The 23,256-nt window shown below is 43.2% G+C and overlaps 1 protein-coding gene across 4 annotated transcripts in view; it reads left to right on the top strand.

The window, feature by feature from the left end:
* Positions 1–22,363, top strand: part of LOC146982465 (alpha-2,8-sialyltransferase 8F-like) — a 43,495-nt gene extending 21,132 nt beyond the window's left edge. Inside the window, exons 2-8 of one of the 4 annotated variants that reach the window (XM_085783469.1) lie at positions 4,436–4,473; positions 5,452–5,488; positions 6,445–6,519; positions 13,655–13,799; positions 20,270–20,382; positions 21,020–21,112; positions 21,547–22,363. In XM_085783469.1, coding sequence (XP_085639595.1) covers positions 4,436–4,473; positions 5,452–5,488; positions 6,445–6,519; positions 13,655–13,799; positions 20,270–20,382; positions 21,020–21,112; positions 21,547–22,024 — 979 coding nt within the window. In that variant the 3' untranslated portion in view covers positions 22,025–22,363. Of the gene's footprint in view, positions 1–4,435; positions 4,508–5,451; positions 5,489–5,896; positions 5,934–6,444; positions 6,520–13,654; positions 13,800–20,269; positions 20,383–21,019; positions 21,113–21,546 lie in introns of all 4 variants that reach the window. The other 3 variants (XM_085783472.1, XM_085783468.1, XM_085783471.1) reach the window with 3 other exon arrangements.
* The last annotated feature ends 893 nt before the right edge of the window (positions 22,364–23,256 follow it).

Here is a 23,256-nt window from a genome sequence, read left to right as displayed (position 1 = left end):
GGGTAAAAAGCTGGTTGAGTGCAGTTTTTACTTTACTCTAACAGCCCTGTGTCTCTGATCGTCTGTCTTTATTGGCTGCACAAATCCTCTTTATTGATCATTTCATTCATCCTCGTCTGGTCTGGTCTCAGTGAAGCAGCTTCAAACAGCTCAAACTATTTTATTTTATTTTTTTGCAAAAACTTCCATCAGTCTGCCAAGATTGAAAAAAAAAGAGCTCTTTTGTTTTGGGTGGCGGGGTTGCTGTGGCACAGCTCGGCTTACTCAGCATGTTGTTACCAGGCATTATTTACTTTATTATGAGAAGCTCAGCGTGGAGTGTTTTTTTCTTTTTCCACTGAGATCTAAAAATCAGGAGGGATAAATGCAGGAGAACTGAGCGTGGCCCTCTTGTCTGTGTGGGTGTTTATTGTCAAAATGTATCCCATATGCTGGACATATTTCCCATAATTCCCTTTTACCTCGCTGGACTTTTTATTCTCCTGCCACTGCACAGCTGGCAGCACATGAGTAATGGCTCCCTCCCTCCTCCTGCTTTCTGTTTTCTCTTTGGCTCTCTTGTTGTCTCTCTGGCTTCATTTGACTTCTCTGTTGCTCTCATTTTCATCTTATTTGCTTATCTGTTTGTTTACTTTACTTTACTTTACCAACTTGGTAGCGCTGCCAAGTTGTCCAGTTATAGTCGGATTAAGGCAATAGTTCAGTTTTCTCAAGTGTCATATAAACGTACTGAGTGAGAGGAGGAAGTGTGCTCTCAGCTCTTAGTTCACCCAGGGAGGGAGAGAGGTTTGGGGGGGGGGGGGGGGGGGGGGGGAAGAAGAAACTCTGCGTCAAAGAGAAAATCGAATAACTGACGGTGTGCCTCCTCAGGCAGGCGAAATGCGGCATTTCAGCGAGTTAATACGGCCTCCCGTCCTGTGGACTTTTCTGTCACAGAGTAAAAAACTGAATATAAACAAATTAATAAGCTTAATAAATTCTCAGCTACAGTCCCCAACCAGCCCCGCCGGTCTGGGCCAGGTTCGGGCTGAGAATAGGATAGGCTACAAATGACTCGGTGATGATACCATTTTTTTTCTTTACTTGGCCGGCATGGCGTAAATGTGCATATGCATTGTCTAGTTTCAGTCCAATTAAGGCGTAGTAACCGTCACGTTCCACTCGCGCAAAATATGGACGGCAGAAGAATGTTGGACGTCAATTTAAGACAAGGAGGCGCATTATAGTTCGTGACATTCTGTGGTGGTTTGGCACCCTTTTCCACCGAGTTGGTTCCAGTGCTGGTTCGGAGCCAGTGCCTGATTAGCACCGGTTGTTTGTTGTTTTTTTTTTAAGTATATTTTTTGGGCATTTATGCCTTTATAGATAGTACAGTTGAGACAGACAGGAAATGGGGAGACAGAGAGAGGGGGAATGACATGCAGTAAATGGCGCCCGACGCTCGAACCAGGGCCGACTGCAGCGAGGACTGTGCCTCTATACATGGGGCGCCCGCTCTAACCACTACGCCACACGACGCCCCCCCCCGGTTGTTTGCTTTTTCACTGCCTAAGAACTGGTTTTTGGTTTCTAAAACTGGTTCCAAGCTGGCACCAACTTGCTGGGCTACAGCTAAGAACCAGTTCCTGTAGGTGCTGGCAGCGGGGTTACCTGAGCTATAGGACCAGTGCCAAGACACAGTATTGATACCGGATTAAAGCAGAAGTAAGCGATCCGGTCGTTTTGGCTAATGCTGCGTTCCAGGCCGGCTTTTGAAACCGTAAATTACAGCTTCAAGTCACAACTTACGACTTTGTAGCGTTCCAGGCAACCCACTCGTGTTTTTCCGACCTGTTTTACCTGTGAAAGTGCACTATAACGGCCACTCGTAACTTCCGACCCGTGAACTCGTACCAGATCGAACTGGTACAACTTCACAGGTCGGAAAAACACGAGTTACGAGTTGCCTTGAACGCACCATAACAGTCCTCGTCCTACGTCACCGCATTCACGCGCATCCCTTGGCTGCACACACAGCCCTTCATGCCGTTCTCTCTCCTCATTGGATAAAAATTGTAGGATATGAGAAAAATTTTCTCCTCAGCTCAGAGCAGAGCAGAGTGACTGACAGACCCGTGTTTCGGTCCAAACACTCTATGTAAGTGATTGCTGTCGGAAGATATAACTATTTAAGACTTATATTAACACAAAAATATCGCTTACTTCTGCTTTAAGTTTGTTTGTCTGATGTGTAATTTATGTAAACACAGTTGAAACTAGCTGAGCTACAGGCGGTGGCTAACAACTGAGAAGCTGAGAAACTGAGAAGCTAATCAGACGGACCACGTCCGGTCTTCAACACCCGCGGGTCAGACCAGGTTTTAATGTTCAGGTCTGTTTATAACTGTAGCAAATACAGGAGCAGCTCCTGTATGGGGTTGTTGTGTGAAGTGACGTGTCTGCAAAGGGTCAATACATGCTGAAGAAAATCGATTTCCAATCGCATTATCTGGGTGTCTTAATCGAAATTGGAGAACTCCAATATTAGTCGGATTAATGCATTTACATGCACTTCAGTTGTCCAGTTATAGTCAGATTAAAGCAATAATTCGTTTTTTTAAATGTAATGAGTGAGGTGAAAGAAAAAACACAAGAGGCTGAAGATAGTGCACATCATTTTAAGTAAACTTCAAGATAATGACAACCAACCAAACAGTTTACCAACGCCGTGTTGGTCATTTGTGCTTCAGCACGGTACAGAACAACTGGCCCTAGTGTGAGTCCACTCTAACACTCCTCAGAGAAAGAAAGAAAAAGAGAGAGTGTCAGTATGGTAAACTAGCAGAGGAGGGAGGGAGTGAGGTAGGGGGAGGAGGGACAATTAAAACAGAGGGAGGAAGGGTGACAGACAGCAGATAAGAGATGAGAGTTGTTGAGGGAGGTGAAGAGCGACAGATAGAGAGAGAGAGACGGTGAGGAGGACAAAGTCAGCAGGAGTAGTGAGGGATGAGGGGACAGCTGAAGATGACACTTCTCTTCTCGGTGAGCCTGCTGACTGGCCTCATTTGGTTCGTGATCAGTGACAAGTAAGTGTGGAACTACCACACACACACACACACACACACACACACACACACACACACACACACACACACACACACACACACACACACACACACACAACTACACAGCAACCCACACACATACAGACATCTCTTCATACTGAACTTAGGTAGTGGATGTGTGCTTGGAGTCACTGGTGGTGGAAGATGTTCAGATATGAGGTGATGCTTCTATACTGTAGAGGGGGAGACACAGAGTTTGTGTTTTGTGTGTGCACACTGTGTCGAGGTTTCCACTTGTGTGTCTCCAGAAACAGAGGCTGATCTTTTCTGCCTCCTGTCTCTGGCCACGTGTGTTTGACAAGACAAGACAAAAAATCTGAGGAGGAGGAGGAGGGGGGTGGGGTGGGTAGAAACAGTAAAGGGCAGAGTGACTGATATATACAGAGTGGTGACACTTCCATAGGACTCTGTTGTAAAAAAAATGGCGGACGTAAAACTGACTAACTTCCGGGTCATGGGGCCCTCAATAGTTCCAAACATTCCTCCCGTGGCGTTCGACCACGCCTGTTTCTATGGTTGTGCAGCGAAAAACTGAGTTAAGTTGATGAAATACCAATTTTAAGTCATAAAATGGTAATCATCTTTGCAGTGTACAATAACCATGTTAACTTAATAAAATAATATTTAATGTAGACTGATCGGATTATTGTATAACATTTATTTATTGATGTAAAAGTGGTGATTTCTGTACGTATGCCTGAGGCAGCGCTGCTCTTCTGTCCAATACACACCTGACGCTTCACTTTTCATCCAAACAAACTAAGGCGACTGCCACAGGTGTTAGATTTCATCAATGACACCAACATTTATCTCGGTCGGATAAGTTACTCGGTTTGTCACTCTCAGATGACGACGCAAGTTGGCCAGTCAATCAGTTCAGCAGACCGACTGCTGCCTCAGGGATGACCCGCTAGTCCCGGTCGCTGCCAATAGCATCTGAACTGGAGAAACAGGTCCTACAGCTTACTGTGGGTTATTACCTGTTGTTCACATTTGGCACATCTGACTGGAATGACACGCAGGAAAGGTCCGGCCGATGCGGGATTCACATTTTTTTTTATTGCGAAAACACTTACTGTGGGTCGTTACCTGTTGTTCACGACACATCTGACTGTTTATAATATCAACATACATTTATTATTGTAGACAATCGCCTAAATAGTAATTTGATTACTATGTGTGTGTGTGTGTGTGTTAAAAGACACAAACAACATGTTGGCATGAACGTTTTTTTCCTTCTCCCCTGAGCCTCGGTTTGTCAGAATCACTTTGATCTGTTTTTTTCTCCTACATTTAATTCATGTGTCTTTGTTTCTGTTGTTGTTTCACAGTAATGTTGAACTTCAGCCAGTGGCTCCTCAGAAGAAGAGCCAACCTGAGACACCTGACCAGCAGAAAAACAGGTGAGAGGAGAGATGAGATTCTCCTCGGGTCACATCAGTTACCACAGGTCACACACACCTTGTAGCCCATTTACGTGTGTGTGTGTAATTTAATTCTTGTGTCTTTGTTTCTGTTGTTTCACAGTAATGTTGAACTTCAGCCAGTCACTCTTCAGGAGAAGAGCCCACCTGAGACACCTGACCAGCTGAAAAAAAGGTGAGAGCAGAGATGAGATTCTCCTCAGGTTTAATTGTTTATTAAAGATCCCCATTAGCTGGTACCTTAGTAGCCAACTAGTCTTCCTGGGGTCCACAAGGAACAACACAGAACATACACAAGGGAGTCACATCCTCAACATATACATTTACAAATACAGTCAATTACAATATGTTAAAAAGTTAAAACAAACATTTTAAAATGTCCACAAATTTTAGACAGTTTGTGGAACCTCTTGTACTCATGTACAGAGTTATTGCTCTATCTTTCTTCCTCTCTGCACTGAGCACTTATGTATTTTTGTTGTTGTATTTTATTTCCTCTGTATTTGGTTTTATGTAAAGCGTCTTTGAGAGCTGTAAAAGCGCTGTATAAATAAAATGTATTATTATTATTATTATTAAATACAAGATCATGATAAGGCCTTTGTTCTTGGGTGAGGTACTTCCAGCTGGCCATTGCTGGACCCTCTAGTGCTATAGTTGTGCACAGTATTTCTAAAAACAATTTGAGTAAATAAAAAGTCAGGCGCTCAAGACAGTGCTCGATGCTAACCTGTTATCTACCATCAGCCATGAGAGGGAATCATGCATGCCATTTTTGGCAATCTGCAGCCTTTTGAGCTCAGTTTTGGCAGGTAACACACATCCTGGAGTCCATTTACTTGTGTTTAATTTAATCAATGTGTCTTTATTTCTGTTGTTGTTTCACAGTAATGTTGAACTTCAGCCAGTGGCTCCTCAGGAGAAGAGCCAACCTGAGACACCTGATCAGCAGAAAAACAGGTGAGAGGAGAGATGAGATTCTCCTCGGGTCACATCAGTTACCACAGGTCACACACACCTTTGTAGCCCATTTACGTGTGTGTGTGTGTCATTTAATTCATGTGTCTTTGTTTCTGTTGCTGTTGTTTCACAGTAATGTTGAACTTCAGCAAGTCGCTCCTCAGGAGAAGAGCCCACCTGAGACCCCTGACCAGCTGAAAAACAGGTGAGAGCAGAGACGAGGTTCATGCATGCCATTTTCGGCAATCTGCAGCCTTTTGAGCTCTGTTTTGGCATGTAACACACACCCTGGAGCCCATTTACGTGTGTGTCATTCAATTCATGTGTCTTTGTTTCTGTCGTTGTTGTTTCACAGTAATGTTGAACTTCAGCCAGTGGCTCCTCAGGGGAAGAGCCCTTCTCAGGAGAAGAGCCCACCTGAGACGTCTGACCAGCAGAAAAACAGGTGAGAGGAGAGATGAGATTCTCCTCAGGTCACATCAGCTACCACAGGTCACACACAGCTTGCAGTCCATTTACGCGCGTGTGTGTCATTTGATTCATGTGTCTTTGTTTCTGTTGTTTCACAGTAATGTTGAACTTCAGCCAGTCGCTCCTCAGGAGAAGAGCCCACCTGAGACTAAAGAGCAGAAAAACAGGTGAGAGCAGAGACGCACTTCCCCTCAGGTCACAACAGTTACCACAGGTCACACACCTTGCAGCCCATTTACGTGTGTGTGTGTCATTTAATTTGTGTCTTTGTTTCCGTTGTTTCACAGTAATGTTGAACTTCAGCCAGTCCTTCCTCAGAAGAAGAGCCCTCCTCAGAAGAAGAGCCCACCCCAGAAGAAGAGCCCACCTGAGACTAAAGAGCAGAAAAACAGGTGAGAGCAGAGATGCACTTCTCCTCAGGTCACATCAGATACCACAGGTCACACACACCTTGCAGCCCATTTACATGTGTGTGTGTGTCACAGGAAGATCATCGATTCTGCAAAAGTTCTTTACTCACAAGTCTGGAGGAGGCAGGAGGAGAACTACCAAAAATTCAGGTAAAACAACAACAAATGTAATATACAGGATGTGCATATATTTCTATACATATACATTCTATATACAATGATTAGAATGTATATTTAATGCTTAATATATGTGGTTGCATCTTATAACATATGAAAATAATTTCAAGGTTTTAAGGTGCAGACATGTAACATAGAAAAAACAGCTGACATCTAAGGCCAGGAAAATATCCTATATAGTTGTATTTATGGTGGTGCTGTTTGTTTTTAATTTGAATAGAAAGTATACAGTGAGTGTTTTCATTAGTGTGGCTTCTTGTTAGTGTAGTCCATTTCCTGCAAATGTCCACTATAGCTGTAGAGCCTGAGCTTCATAATAAAACTCCACATTCCGTGTTCTTCATTCAAAAGGTTAACTGAAAAACTTTTCTTTCTGTTACAAAACAAAATCTGTGCAGTGAACTCCCGTGCAAACACGGTCAAAAACTAGTGTGATCTCTTGGCTCAATAGCTTCACTCAAATGAAACACAAATATACATTGCATTAAACAATGAGAAAACTGTTGTCATTACTATGGCACTGTGTATTATCTTAAAAGACAAATCAAATCAAATACCACTAAATCTAAATTATTTATCACTTTGTTTAAAATGTGCAAATGGCAAATTATTATGCACATTTTACTGTATGATATAAAGTTATATCATCATGTATCCAGAGGCCGTTCATTTGTGATAATAATAATAATAATAATAATAATAATAATAATAATAATATATTGTAAGCATAAGCTTACGATATATATTGTAAGCATTTAATATATTTTCCGAGACCCTCATTGTGAATTTGACAGCAGAGCTCACATCCTGATCTAGGATGGTTCATGAGGAGGAAGGGCACGACCGGCTGCTTGGCGTTTGGACAAAAAGATTTGACTTCGAAAACGAGGAAGAGAGTCAACTATGCTGTTGACTTGCCAGGAATGAAAACAACGCGGATAATAAAGTTACCCGTCACACAGCCATTTAGATTAGATTTGGTGTCAGTAAAGGGCACATTCAAGACCAGTACATTTTGCAATGGTTCAACACCCCCACTTGTTCTGATATTGACAGCAAAATCTAACATGAAATACATTTTCACTTGAACCCAAACGTAAAACACACAAACGTATCCATCCTGACTCTCGTTATGTTACGTTACGTTATGTTTAGGGAATGCATCTGCCACTATGTCAGCTGTTGGGCAATACCGTGCCCAAGCACGTTTGCCCCCTAAAGTCTGGATTCTATGGCTAGTGTGAGTGCAAGTGTACCGTACTTGAGTACAGTTGGAAGAGGTGTGCTTGAGCACGGTACGCTTGATCACGAATGCACACAAGCACATAACGCGCTTCGGGTTTGTTCTCCATCACGTTTCTGCAACTGCGTGTAAACAACAGTCACTTTACGATTACGTTGTGCCATGCATATGTCAACATCGCTTTGAGTAAACTTCAAGATAACCATGACAACCGGTCAAACAGTTAAAAGCCACCGTTCTTTCTGCAGTCAGGTTATGCGCACATCTGCCGTGTTGGTAAACAAATAATCCCTCAATATCAACGTGATGACGTATGTGTCAGAGGCAACCGTGCTTGAGTACACTTGGGTTCAGGGTAAGGTGAGTGCGGGCCAGCGGGGGACGGGGGGGGGCATTCATGCTTCAGCACGGTACGGAACAACTGACCCTAGTGTGAGTGCACCCTTAGAAGGTTACTCTCAATCAACATACATCTTGCCATTTCAAACAGTGTTCTCCAATTTCTATCTCAGCTGTCCCATTTTGAAGGGGGGAATAAGGAGCTGAGGTCTCATGTCTAATGGCATTTTGACTGATTAGTGACTGAAACTCCTTAGAGAGTTAATTATCAAATCAGATACATTAGATTTTTCCATAAGGTGCAACATTGGCAATAAACCTTTCTGTAGCACTGACTGTGTCACTCCTGGCTTTCAAAAAATACACAAAAATTGCACCTGAATAGTCATCAGTGAATACCAATGAATACCGGAAGTTCTCATCAAAGTTCTTGAATTTTGTGATGTCTGTCACGATATGGGATATGGCCCCTGTGTCTACCATAAGCCCTCTCTTCTGTGGTCTACTGACGGGGGCTGCATCCACCTGGCCGACCTTAAATGCAAATGTTTTGAGTTGTGACTTGAAGGCTGTGGAGAGCTTTGTAGGTGAGGAGAAGGACTTTATATTAGATGCGGTATTGTACTGGGAGCCAGTGAAGTTGGATGAGAACAGGGGTGATGTGGTCAGATGATTTGGTGCGGGTGATGATCTGGGCGGCTGAGTTCTGAATGATCTGCAGTCTGTTGATGAGTTTGGTGGGGAGTCCGGTGAGAAGGGCGTTGCAGTAGTCGATACGTGATGTGACAAAAGAGTGGACCAGGATTTCGGTGCTGGATTGGGTCAGTGATGGGCGGAGTCTGGAGATGTTGTGGAGGTGGAAGAATGCAGTCCGGGTGATGTTTTGAATTTGGGGTGCAAATGAGAGGGTGTTGTCCAGTATGATGCCGAGGCTCTTGACTTGGGAGGAGAAGGGTACAGGGAATCCGTCGATGATGATGGGTGTGGCTGGGGTGTGTTGTGATTTGGTGAGGGTGGATTTGGAGCCAATGAGCAGGGCCTCAGTTTTATTGCCGTTGAGTTTCAGGAAGTTCCTGCTCATCCAGCTCCGGATGTCGTCAAGGCAGGTGATGAGGGAGGTGGGAGGGATGGCAGCGGTGGGTTTAGAGGAGATGTAGACCTGTGTGTCATCAGCGTAGCAGTGAAAATGGACCCCATGGTGACGGAGGAGTGTGCCCAGGGGGAGGAGGTAGATGGTGAAGAGAAGTGGACCCAACACTGACCCCTGGGGGACACCCAGTGAAACACCCGAACACCCAGACTTGTGATTCCTTAGTTGCATGAATTGTTGACGGTCAGTGAGGTAGGAAGTGAACCAGGAGAGTACAGCACCAGTGATCCCAATGTCAGCCAGGCGGTCCAGTCGGCTGCACGGAGGAGGTCGTTGGTGATTTTGACTAGGGCTGTTTCAGTGCTGTGTTTTGGACGGAAGCCGGATTGGAAGGGTTCATGGAGATTGTTTGTGTCGAGGTGGGACTGTAGTTGTGCGGCAACCACCCTTTCAAGTGTTTTAGAGATGAAGGGGAGGTTGGAGATGGGCCGGTAGTGGTTAAGGTCAGCTGGGTCAGCACTGGGTTTTTTCAGGATGGGAGTGATGGCGGCCAGTTTGAGAGTGGGGCGTACAGTGCTAGTAGTGAGGGAGGAGTTAATTATGTTGGTGATCATGGGGGAGATGGATGGCAGACATGCTTTGACAAGGGAGGTGGGAAGAGGATCGAGCTGACAAGTGGTGGGGTTGGCTTTATGGATGAGTTCCATAATGGTGAATTCTGATACTGGGGTGAAGTCAGAGAGGAAGCTGATGAGATGTTGGCCAGTGGTGATCATCCAGGGTGGGTCGCCAGAGGGGGTGCAAGATGAGGCCAGTTGTTAGCGAATGGTGTTGATTTTAGAGCTGAAGAAGTCCAGAAACGCAGTGCACTGGTTGGTGGAAATGTCTGGAGGGAGGGTTTTAGGAGGCTGAATTAGGTGGCTGACTGTTGAGAAGAGGACTCTGTTGTTACCTGAGCAGAGAGATCTATGACCCACCCCCCCACGTATTGCGACGTTACACTTTTGGGACTCATCCTGAACAGGCTGAACAGAGATTTTTTAATCAGCGGTGGGCACAAAGTTTCTGCTGCACAGACGTTACTTCAGGACCAACAGTTTCCAATGGCTGCAGACAGAATATCGCGCAAAATCAGTAGGCCTATGATCATGCAGCCTAAACAATCAGCAATCACACAGCTGTAGGGCATATGACAACTCCAAGAGAAGAAGTCCATTAGCTTCAGTATGCTTCAGCTTTAGGCCAACACTCACGGGTGAAAACGGCATAATATTTCATCGGATGTGCCTTTTTGTTTAGACGGTGACGGCGTTTGAAGTGAAACCACCCTCCAGAGTGGAAATCTTAAAAATGCTCCGCCGTTGCGTCCCCATGTAGAGGTGGAAACGCAAAAGTCTGCTCTGATTGCTATGACCGGTGAAGGGCACGGAGGGCAGCATTACGATGGCCGGCGTACAGCCTGCCGGAAATCAAGAAGAAGAAGAGGAAAAAATTCTGGGTTGTATGCAGGCGTGCAGACTTGGTGGTGTTGTGTGTTGTGTGGCACACCGCCATCGAGGCGCCTGGTGTGCATACAACATTGAATTCCACAGACTTTTGCGTCATCATATGCACGCAGATTGTTTCCGTGTAAATGTAGCCTCAGTATCAGTAGTTAGCATCAATCGTGACCTGGAAGTCGCTCTTATGAGGCAAGCAACTTCACGATGGAGATGACTGAATGGTAGCCATCGAGGCTTAATGAAGGGAGGCTGCAATTTATGAGACTCATTGACTTAAAGATTGGCGATAAATTCATGAGCATATTTTTTTCTTTTTCTTGCATCTGGCATCTGGAACAAAAGGGATGGCTATATAGCTAGGAACTGGCCCACATTGAGGAGCAGAGACAAGATTAGGCTCTCATGACAGCAGTCCACCATGTTCTTGATGAGGCGGAAGCATGAATTAAAAGATAAACGTCCTGCCTTAGTAAAACAAACAAACATAGTGCCACCAGCTTGCAAATGAAAATGTAAACACTCAAGACCAAACCAGGATCTGAGTTGCTTACTTACAACACCTTGGTCTGAGCTGGTCTGAGCGCATCAGACCAGCTCCGTGGCGAAGCTTTCCAGCTCTGGATCCTCGATTGCACCAGGAACGCAATCCAGTGTTTCCTCTACATTCATTTAGAAGTGGCGGCCCGCCATTCCTAAATCCTAGCCGCCGCTCCTTCAAATTTCTTTCTTTTTTTCTTTCATTTTTTTTTTTTTTTTAAATTGTTGCAAATACTACACCACCGCCACATGTCTCCACCTTCACAGCAGAGTCCTGCACTGGGACGGGTACTGTCGAGTAAGGTAAAGTACAGATAACTATCTTGCTCAGTATCTACTCTTTGCACCTCGTCTGCACCTCGATGACGGACCACAGCGTGTCCGGTGACAGAATAACAACAGTGGTCGCTGTTGCCGGTGTGTTTTTAAAATTAGTGGGTTTGATTCTCGTGTTTGAATACGGTGGTCAAATACAGAAGTTATCATGACGTGAACCGTATGTTGTGGAAACGGGGGGGGGGTTCTGTGCCGCTCCGCCACTCCTTAAAAAAATCCTTGAGGAAACACTGCACTCCACAAGAAATTGGAACAGCTCCACGGACCGAGGAAGGGTGAAGCTGAAGCTAAAGCTGGAGCAGAAGAACACAGATCAAACAACAGTGGCAATGACGCGAGCAAATAGCAAATAGCAGCAGGGCAAAACCTCATGAGCAGCAGCAGCGAGATGTATGTAGAAGCAGCAGCAAGGGCAGCAGAGCAGTAAATAGCAGTGGCAGCAGCAGCATAGCCAGGGATGAGCAGGTAAGCTAGGGGGTTTAAGTAGCCCTCCCTATTTGGATGAAGAGAGCATGTGACTGATCAGCTGATCAGGATAGGCGCAGATTGAGTTGTCTGCCTGAACTAGCTACGCAGGCTTCGCATCATTTAATTCCCCCTGACTTAATAAAAGCTCTGCTACAAAGTAAAAGTAGTGGAATACTTGTCTTTAAAAATTTGCAGCATAAAAGATTGAATATAAGATTGAATATACCGTACGTCACAACTCAGTAGGGCTGACCCAAAAAATTTGAAGCTTCGAAGCTTCGTTCGTTGCCATGGTAATCGATCATTAAGTCCGTGATCGATTGTTTTGTTTTTTTTCTTTTTGACACCAGCTCTCATCGGCAATTGTTACATTACATGAGTAGGCTACTTGGCCCCCCCTCGGCCGTCGAACTTTGACTTTGAACGATTTTATGTCCGCGAAGCTTCGATTATCAAAATATGATAATCGGGACAGTCTTTCCCAGTCCTACCACACCAACAGGACGACGGACGAAAAGAGAGGGTCCTCTTCAGTCCAAACCCAGACGTTCACACGGTTGGCTCGCCATCTCCCTTGTCAGGGAGAGAATCGAGACTCCAGGGTATCCAAAAGAACCCAGCCTGTATAGCACAACAGGGCTTAATTAAATCTATTAACTTATTTTTAACTGTATTTTCCAAATATAATCAATATCAATGTGTAATGTAACTTTTCACTGTGAAAGGGACAAGGACAAGGCCTACTCACACACACGCACGTGCGCGCACATGTGCATACACGCGGTCTTCTCTTTTATCATAAGAAAGTAAACAACACTGTGAGCTAATGCTTCGGCTAGGTGGCTAACACACCACGAGGATATGCTAACTCGCGGAGCTGCTACTGTAACTACCAACACTTAACAGCACTCACCGGGAAAAGAAAAGAATTAACACAGGTAAAGTTCCCAGGGTCGCTTCTCCGTGGTCCACCAGACACTCAGGTACAGGAACAGTTCCTCAGTATGCACGATATGAAGTATTTTTCCGACTTTTTTCACTCCGACTTCTGTATCTCTGCTCTCGTCCTGCCACCGCTCGGTGGTGTGTGTATCACTGCGTGTCTCACTAACCCGCACCTTGAGCCGGTCTCTCCAATAGCAATTCAGCTACACTTCTTTCCCTTCACAGAACCATGCTTAACCTCTGGGATATAATTAATAAATAAAATAAATACATGATGAAATAACGACTATGATTAGGAATTAAATTAAAATTATGCTCAATGAAAGAAAAATAGTAGGCTAACATTTTTTCTCTTATTCAGGTAGGTTCTTTTTAAAAAAAAATTCAGGTTACAGAACTAACATACGACTTCTCTTTTTTTCAACAGGTTACATATCTACTTATTTAACTTTATTTTGGCAAGCCCTTTTTTTGTTGCCTTCAATTTGTGAAATTGTGCAAATATTCACTAAACTGCAAACTAAATCTATCTAGATAAATAAAGTAAATTAAATCTGAAACTTGACTCATTAAACCCTTAAAACTTTTTTTTTTTTTAATCCAGACAATTGTTATTAATGACAATAGCCCACTGTGTTTCTTCCTCAGGTCTCAGCTAAACACAAATTGCAGTGGGTACAAGCAGGCCTTCATCTCCCAGGCCAACACACCTGTGGGAACCAAGATCATGTACGACGGCGAGAGGAAGAGGAGCCTCCAGGTGACGCCGGAGATCTTCAGCACTTTTGTGAAGGTATGTTTGTTTCTTCCAACTGTGATCCCACACTGAAAAAAGTGAAACAAAGCTGTTGTTCATTTAATGTGTTTGTTTTCATTCCAATAAATAAAAAAAATTACATTGCTCAATTAAACTAAACTTTCTTGTTTATGTTTATGGTTGAATCGAATTTTTTTACTTTACTACAACGTAAACTGACAGCGAGGCACCAAACTGATTTTTTTTATTTTAATCAAAGCATTTTTATTAGACTGAGTGATTCGCGCATGCGCATTCTCTGGCATTCTTTAAAAATTCTGGCGGCAATTGTACTTCCGCCTCAATCCTCCATCACAGAAGACGTGGTGCTGAAGAGAAAAATATCAGGCCCACGGCATTGTGGCAACGTTAAGGTAAGTCATTCCGATTTTTAAAGATGACTGGACGTAAACTTTAGTCCCCAGATAGAGAGGCTGCCTTAAGTTCGGTTTTTAAGTTCGGGTGTTCGCCGTCGCTGTTGTGTTGGCGAGGCCGAGCGGAGGTTTTATGGGTCACCGGAGCTCTGGAGAGGAGTCTGGCAGCCATGCTGCGGGCTACGTTCAGTTGTTAATTTTACTGTATTTGTGCTTGAAAAACGTAGTTGTGAACCCGTAAACGGCGCTCTCTCCCAGTATGACTGCTTTTACTGAGAGCTGGAGTCAGACGTAGCGCCTGGACAGACAGACCCACGGACAGATGTCGCGGACTTAACGGTCGTCACAGCGCAGTCTGTGGTGGTGAGTGAGGTGGAGCAGACAGGCAGGTGAAGGAGGGATAAGGCGAGAGAGGATGGTGATTGAGAAGGCAGATAAGCTATTTTATTTTTCAGCAAATGTTCTTGTATTTGACTTATGGATAGTGGAATAAATATTATACTGGCGCCGTAACGTAAACGTGCGGGGTCGTCCGCTGGTGCAGGGTCGTCCGCTGGGGGGGGGGCGGCGACGGCGACGCAGCAGCAGAACGATAGGAGCTGTCCATGGTTAGGCTACTTGACCAAAAGTCTCTTGAACAATCAAACAAACAGAGACATATGGACTGTGAATAGTCAAAATACAGAGGTTATCATGACGTGAATCCTATGTTGCTGTGTAAAAAAAAAAAAGACCGTTGATTCGGTGGAAACCCGGCTTTATGGACGCGGGGGGGGGGGGGTGTATAAGTTACTTTACAGCCCAGAGCTAAACTGAACTGTGTAATAATGAAGCAACATAAGTTATGTTTTGTCAGGTATTTTATTTCATAGGCATAGTAAATCCGATTTAAAAAGAACAATTTTAAACTGTATTAGATGTAAGTTCATGTAACATTGAGAATATCCAACATTAAAACGTGTTTTTCTCTTTTAATTTAAGGAGAGCAGCCACAAGATCTAGGCTACTTTGTGCAATAAGCATAAGCAGCAGGAGCAATGAAGACATGTTGGCAAGATGGCCAGCACTTTTTCAGATGGAAGAGGTATGTTTTTAGATGTAAGGCACCTTAGAGAGAGGAGAGGAACTTAAAGCAGAAGTAAGCGATATTTTTGTGTTAATATAAGTCTTAAATAGTTCTATCTTCCGACAGCAATCACTTACATAGAGTGTTTGGTCTGAAACACGGGTCGGTCAGTCGCTCTGCTCTGCTGTAAGCCGAGGAGAAAACATTCCTCGTATCCTACAAGTTTTATCCAATGAAGAGAGAGAACGGCATGCAGGGCTGTGTGTGCAGCCAAGGGATGCGCCTGAATGTGGTGTTGCAGGGACGAGGACCAATAGATCCATGACGGGGGCGGGGGCTGCTAACTCCATCGGCTGACAAAAAGTTAACCAAAACTACCGGATCGGTTGCTTCTGCTTTAATATATTTATTAATGCCATTAATTAGACATTCAGATGATTTTTGAAACTTCAAAACTTAGGTCTTTACAGAAGATAATTTATTTAATACACTTTCTGCATGCTCTGTTTTTGTTTCTCCAGATTAATGCTGAGTTCGGGATGCGGGTGACAACAGTTGCCTTGGAGACAAAGTTCTTCGACAAGCACACATCAAAACTGCTGGAGGTCATCAGGAGCAAGGGAGGACGTGTGAAAGAGCAGGCCAAGGCAACTCTGCAGGTTTTAGACAAGGTATCTATGTATGAGTTGGTTCTCAGTGAGATCCATAGTTGAATAGTTGGGGTGTATGTGCTTTTAATAATACCTATTCTTCCTCAGACCGTGGACATCACTTCAGTCCCTCCTCCCTCTCTGCCCATTCAATACAATTAGATTCTTCAAACTACTCAACTGTTACACTTGCAACATGCATAAACATACATTTTTAACATTTCAACTGCCTTGAGTACTTGAATTAATCACCATTCATCTCTTGGCTTACAAATTGTACTTTTCATTGCTTCAGCAGTTTGTTCAGTGGATTCAGCATTGCTTCAACAATGGTGTTCAGCATTGACATGCATTGTCTTCAGGAAATGCTCATTCTAATTGTTCTTATTTGTTTTTTGTTTTTCTGTGTGTGCAGGATATGCAGGAAAATGAAGCAGCCATGGCAATCATCAGTGGAAACGAGGACATTCAAATCGTCATTGACGGAACAGACGTCCTCAGAGAGGTGCCCACAATAGCAACGCCTGTGTGCGGCCATGTTCTTCGGGCTCACCTACGCTCTCCAAAAAATCTGCAGTACACCCTTGACTTTGTACCCTTTTATCTGGGGTTGGTGTCTAATCCTGAACCTGAATCCTGAGTTGATCTACTCTGAGATAGGAAACCCAGTTTGACTCAGAGTTTTCACTAAACCTGCTTTGTGAAACGGACCCCTGGAGACCACTGATTTGCTTATTGCAGATTTTTCAGACCAAGAGAGGGACAGGAGCTACATCACATGTTTGCAATTGCAGGTTATGGAACTGAGGACATCGGCACACATCACTTTTTATTTTAAGGAATAATTCCTCTCTGACTGAAAAAAATGTGCCCATATGCTGTGTGTTCACTTGAAAATGCATGTCTTGATTACCTTTTGTATTTCAGAGAAAATAACTGTTATGGTTGAGAAGCACTGTTCTATGTTAGTACAATATGGGGGAAAAAATGTAGTGATTGAAAAAAAAAAAGTCATTTTACCTGAAGATGCAGACTTTTACTGGTTGCTGACTGTTGTATTTGAGGGGGAAAAAACTGTTATCATTGAGAAGGACTGCTCTTAAGGTAGGACTATGGTAATACATTTTGGGAAAAATGTAATGATTGAGAAAGTTCAGTTCACCTAGAAATACAGAGATTTCCTGGTTGCTGTTTGTAAAACAAAAAATGTTGAGAAGGACCGTTACGGTGGGTCTATGTTGAAAAAAATGTTCATTCAACAATAAATGTGTTGAAAAGGAATGGCTTCTGAGTATAAATCAAAAGGTATTAAAATGATTATTATTTATAATTCTGGTCTATAAACATTAAATTATGATGACTTAAAATTTTAATTTGAGACAACTTAAAAAAAATAGTTTGCTCCCATATTCAAAAGTTGTTTCAATTAATTTAAAATATTCAGGTTGAACCAAGTATATTATTTACATTAAGTAATAAAACCAATGTAATTATTTTAATTTGGGAAAATCTGAAATAATTGCTTTGGTTCAACCTGCAGAAATTGGTTTACATGAAGTTAAATATTTCAGGTCAAACCAAATGAATTATTTATGTTGTATGAAACTACAATATTAGGTGTGATCGATTACCTCAATTTTTTTAATTTGAACCAATGTTTAATTTTTTTCAGTGCACTCACTAAGACTGAGGAACATTTATCCTTTAAGATCTAATGAATTTAAATTTGAACTGGGGACCTTACGAGACAGAGTTGTTTTGAGGTAAATTCATGCAAAACAGCTGCCTTCAGGGCAGTGTTCCGGCAAGCAGTCTCTGTATTTACCTCTAAAACATTTCTGTCTTGTAACGTTCTGTTATTATCTCATAGCATGGTGAATGTGCAGGTCACAACTTGTCCACAACAGCGTTTTGGAGTTGTTGGATTGTTTATTTTTATGAGGGAAACCAAGAAATCCCATGAGCCTCCGTAGCGTAGCTGAGCAGCTTGCGGCTCTGCTCCGCCATTCTAAAAATAGCTTGCACCGACAATTAAAGGTAACAAACCTACTACTAAATCTATAGGGATTATGGCAATGGGCCAATTTACCAAAATGTTGAACTATCCCTTTGAACTAAAGGAAGTACAGCAGATTACAAAAAGGTCAATTTCAACCTAAAGTTTGGCTGTTATCTTTTCCATTGTGTAAACTTTCATTAGACTCCTGTGTCATTGATGCACAGTGGATGGAAGTTGCCTTAAAAATGTTAAATTTATCATCTTTACTGAGGATATTATTTCTATCCTTCAATCTGGAAGCTCAATTTAGCATTACAGCTCATTCAATACCTAGAAATATTTTTCCAGCCACTGACCAAGTGCCTCATGTATTAAGATGATTACAGTCATATAAGTTCGTATTAAAAATGGCACAAAGGATTTAGTTCTCTATAAATACTGAATTAAAGAGTAAAACTGGCTTCACTGGACTCAGGATGTGTGTGAGCGTCCACAGGTCTCATGAAAGATAAGATTAAAGATGACGTAAAGTCCATAGCTGTGCAGAGAGAACAGGCAGCCCATTGTGCGTTCAGTTACACCTAGAAGGAATTAATGAGAGTTGGAGGAGTTTGGTGCAGATTCACAGAGACGAATTAAAGGTTGAATCGTTGTCAACTCAACAATAAATGAATGAATTCCTTCACTGTCTTCACACTTCACACTCACTGATCACTGACAGTTCAGGTCGGGGGTGTGAAGTAACAATGTCAGTTCCTCGTTCCACTATTCATAAAGTCAAAAGCACTTAAATTCATGGACTTGATAGACCAGAAAACAGCGTTAGTCCTGTACAAATCCAGAAATAACCTGCTTCCATTCAACATACAATCCATGTTCAGAGAGAGAGAGGGGGGTTACACCCTCAGAAACAAACTAAATTGGAAACAGCCTGCCTACAATACAGTTATGAAAAGCAGGTGCATTTCTGTTTGTGGCGTGAAGTTATGGAGTATGAAATACAGTAAGAATGTGCCAATATTTTAAAAAAGATACGAGGCGGTTTTTAGCTCAGTTGGTAGAGCACCTGCCCCATGTGTCGAGGCTATAGTCCTCACTGCAGGCAGCCCCGGTTCAAGTCCCGTGTCGGACGGCCCTATCCTGCGTGTCATTCCCCCCCTCTCTGCCTCCCATTTCCTGTCACACTCTGAACTGTCCTATCTAATAAAGGCATGAAAACCCCAAAAATATACTTAAAAAAAAAAAAAAAAAAGATACAAAGACATGATGATAGATAAATACAAAATAAATACAAAAGATAGATGTATGTATGTATGTTTATGTTTCTATGTATGTGAATGCGTAATATACCTACACATGTAGGTGTATATGTGATACATATGTTTGTACATAGGTATGTATGCTTTTTTTATGGATATGTAAGAAAATGGGGGGCTATATATAAGCTGAAGCTTCCGCCCCTATCCGTTGGTTGTGACAAGAGTTTATACTCTCTAAGTAACCAATAAATTTCATTCATTCATTCACTCATCAGCACTGACGTCAGTTTTCTCGTTTCGAGGTTTTGTCTCTTTGTTCTTTGTGGTTGTTTTTTTTCCGCTTGTTAACACATGGCCCAGGTGTGGGGTTGCCAGATCTCACCCAACTCTACCCAACAATGATCTGCAGAAGAGGAAGTGAAGTTTTATTCTGGGAATATTCAGTGCCATATTCAGGAAATGATAATCAGACACCCTCACACTTGGTCACAAGAGTCGCCACAGAGTTTATGAATTTATTGACTCACTGACTGATGATAACTTGATATCAACGGGTGAACAAACTGTTCGAGCTGAACTGAGAGATTGATGAGACTGCACTCATTCCTCTTTAGACCACATAACAAGTTTGGCAGGCTCGTCTTATTTAAAATGCATTGTTGACATGCCTGAATCCACAGAACTTAATTGTCCAACTTGGTGGAAATTTCATTATGATTCTGGTCACTCCCTGTTGAGAATAAATGTGAGAATGTAGAAACTATAAACCACGGACCTCATCAACATTTTACATTTCATTTTTCAAGTTTCTGTAAAATCACACGAAACACAATCATGATTCATCGTTATTTGTCCATTTTTTTCATGTTGTTGTTGGTGATTTTAAAAGCTGTTTGGTCTCAATAGAGGAAAAGAAAATCTAGAGAGTCAGAGAAAGAAACCCGAACAATGAATGAATGAATAGACACACTCATTTGGCTCTGTGGGGGATTTCCCTCAGAGAGAGAGAGAGGGGAAGCATCTCCGCTCATTCACTTCCCTCCATTATGGCTCTTTTGTCGTTGACGCACTAATGCTGTTGTTTGTCTTTTAAAATGTTTTTTTTTTATCCCATTGCAGGAGCATCCTTTCGTTAATAAGACGTTGGACACGTGCGCTGTCGTCGGGAACGGAGGGATCCTGGGAAACAGCAGCTGTGGGCGGATGATCGACTCGGCTGACTTTGTGATCAGGTAAAGGAAGGGGGATGGAGGTGGATGAAGGTGGATGAAGTGATGAAGGTTGTTTGTTTGTTTGTTTGTTTGTTTATTTTCACATATCAAAGTTTAAAAAGATATAACATATAAAATCCAAAACAATGTGAAGGGGAGTGCCAAAAAACCCTCCAGGGGCTTGTAGGGTGGCATTCTCCGACTACACTTCTAAGCTAATGAGCATACATTTGTGAGGTACAAAAGTCGTTCATACATAATAAATACAAACATGGTTTAACATGATTTAACATTGTTCAATGCAATACAAAAAGCTTGATAAACATATGATAAGAAATATAAAATAATCCCAGTTTAGATAGGCAGACCATGTGGAAAGTATTGACTGGTTAGCAGGAGAGACTTTAGTGCTCTCCTAAATTGTTGTAAAGATAAATCAAAAAAATGTACAGGTAATAAATTCCATATTCTTGGTCCACGATAAAGTATACAGAACTGTGATTGAGAGGTACAACAATATTGGGTTCTAAGGTGACAAGAGTTACGTGTGGAACAGGTGTGAAATTGATAGTTGTATGCAAATATATAATGAATTGTTAGTGAAAACAAAGTGAACTCTTCTTCTCCACCTGCTGACCTCTACATGTTCTCTGTTCAGGTGTAACCTCCCTCCTCTGGAGAACGGCTACAGTGAACACGTGGGCGGGAAAACCAACCTGGTCACAGCAAACCCAAGCATCCTTGTAGTGAAGTGAGTGAACAACATGATGGACTCAACTATGGAGGCCCGTGAGGTCCAAAATGTCAAAAATTAAATCATTGAGACTCCTTAAAAAAATGGAGTTACACTTTTTACCCTTAGGTTCCAAAACGGTCCCTCTCATAAAAGTGTAATATTTTTATTCACTTTCACCGCATCCAATCTTTTCAACAACTTCTTTTTTTATGTTTTTATGCCCTTTTTGTCATAAGATCCCTTGATTTTTTTCAAATTCAGAAATTGGTCCCGAGGGTAAAGAGTGTAGGCATATATGCAAAAAATCTTCTGTTCTATACACTTTGCAATAGAGAGGATCATGGAATTTTGCATCTGTTGTCTGAAGATGAGACGAGAGATGCGGCTAAGTGGCTCACCTCATCCTGCTCCTCTGGTTTCGTTTCTTCACACCTTCTCTTTATTTTCAGGTACGGGGCTCTGAATGGGCGTCGCCGTCCGTTTATGGAGAGATTGCAAATCTACAAGGACACCCTGCTGCTCCTTCCGGCCTTCTCCTATGGCTACAACACTCCCAGCTGCCTGAAGGCGGCCTACACCGTCGAGGACTTCAGAAGCCCCATCCGGGCGATCTTCTCCAACCCCGACTACCTCCTGAGACTGGCCGACTTCTGGCACGCGCAGGGCCTGAAGGAGGCGCGTCTCAGCACCGGGTTTATGATGGTCAGTCTGGCGGTGGAGGTCTGTAAGAACGTGCACCTGTACGGCTTCTGGCCGTTCAGCAGTCACCCGGACGACTACCACACCCTGACGAACCACTACTACGACAACACCCCGGTTAATACCCATTTCCACGCCATGCCAGCCGAGTTCGACATCCTGCTGCGGCTGCACACTCAGGGCGTGCTCAAGCTCCACCTGGGCAAATGTCCACAACCTGAGAAGTAGTTTCGTCTGAGAGCACAGGAGCAAAGTGCCTTCTCTCTCCCTGCAGCCTCAGGAACTCATGAACCACTTCATCTTCTCTTTCAGTGGGATGGATGTATTTTTTATCTGATGACACAGATTTCCTTCAATAAATAAAATTGATAATAAGTGTCACCACGTAAGGCAAATCAAAGGACATTTACACTGATGTCAAAGGAAATGCATATCAATCGTAAACCTGTAAACGGCCTTATAATGTTGTGCACAACTGTATTTATTGATGCAAATGTTCCAGCTGGAGTCTGGAGGGTTTATGTTTGTAATGGGAAGCCTTTGTGAGGCATTTGCACGGAAGCCCAGAGCGGCATGAAGGGCTGTGTGTGCAGCCAGAGCCAGTGTGGTGCAGCCAAGGGATCCGCCTGAATGTGGTGACGTAGGGACGAGGGCGGTTATGGTGCGTTCAAGGCAACCCGTAACTCATGTTTTTCCGACCTGTGAAGTCGTACCAGTTCGATCTGGTACGAGTTCACGGGTCGGAAGTTACGAGTGGCCGTTATAGTGACTTTCACAGGTAAAACAGGTCGGAAAAACACGAGTGGGTTGCCTGGAACGCTACAAAGTTGTAAGTCGTGACTTGAAGCTGTAATTTACGGTTTCAAAAGCCTGCCTGGAACGCAGCAGACCGGATCGCTTACTTCTGCTTTAATGACGTAATTAGAGGGCCCCACAGAGCCCCACAGCATCAGGCTCTCTAACACTGCACCGCTGATCGAGCTGACACTTCCCTATAGTCCAGGCAATCTAGCTCATTTTGGACCCAAATATAGAACTAATTGTAACAGAATGTTTTTTTTTTTTTTTTAAAGTATATTTTTCGGCTTTTTGCCTTTATTTGATAGTGATGACAGTAGAGATAGACAGGAAATGGGGAGGCAGAGAGAGGGGGAATGACACGCAGGAAAGGTCTGCCCGACGCGGGATTCGAACCGGGGACGCCTGCGGCGAGGACTGTAGCCTCTACATGGGGCGGCCGCTCCACCCACTGCGCCACGCACCGCCCCGCCCCGTAACAGAATGTTTTTCACCATACATAATTTCTCTGAGGTGTCCAGAACAACATACTAAAAGTCCTAAGAAATCCTATTTGGGGAAATATGTTTAATTCTCATTGATTTACTGTATATAAAGTATATGGTGCCGAAGACCAGAAAACAATACACCCCAATGGGGCTATTTTTTTCCTTTACTGCTAT

Source organism: Trachurus japonicus, chromosome 8 (genome assembly GCF_045865225.1).
Source record: "Trachurus japonicus isolate A0001 chromosome 8, Traja_1.0".
In the NCBI taxonomy this organism is placed as follows: Eukaryota; Metazoa; Chordata; class Actinopteri; order Carangiformes; family Carangidae; genus Trachurus; species Trachurus japonicus.
The sequence above is the reverse complement of the archived record's forward strand: the minus strand, read 5'-3'. Positions and strand labels throughout refer to the sequence as shown.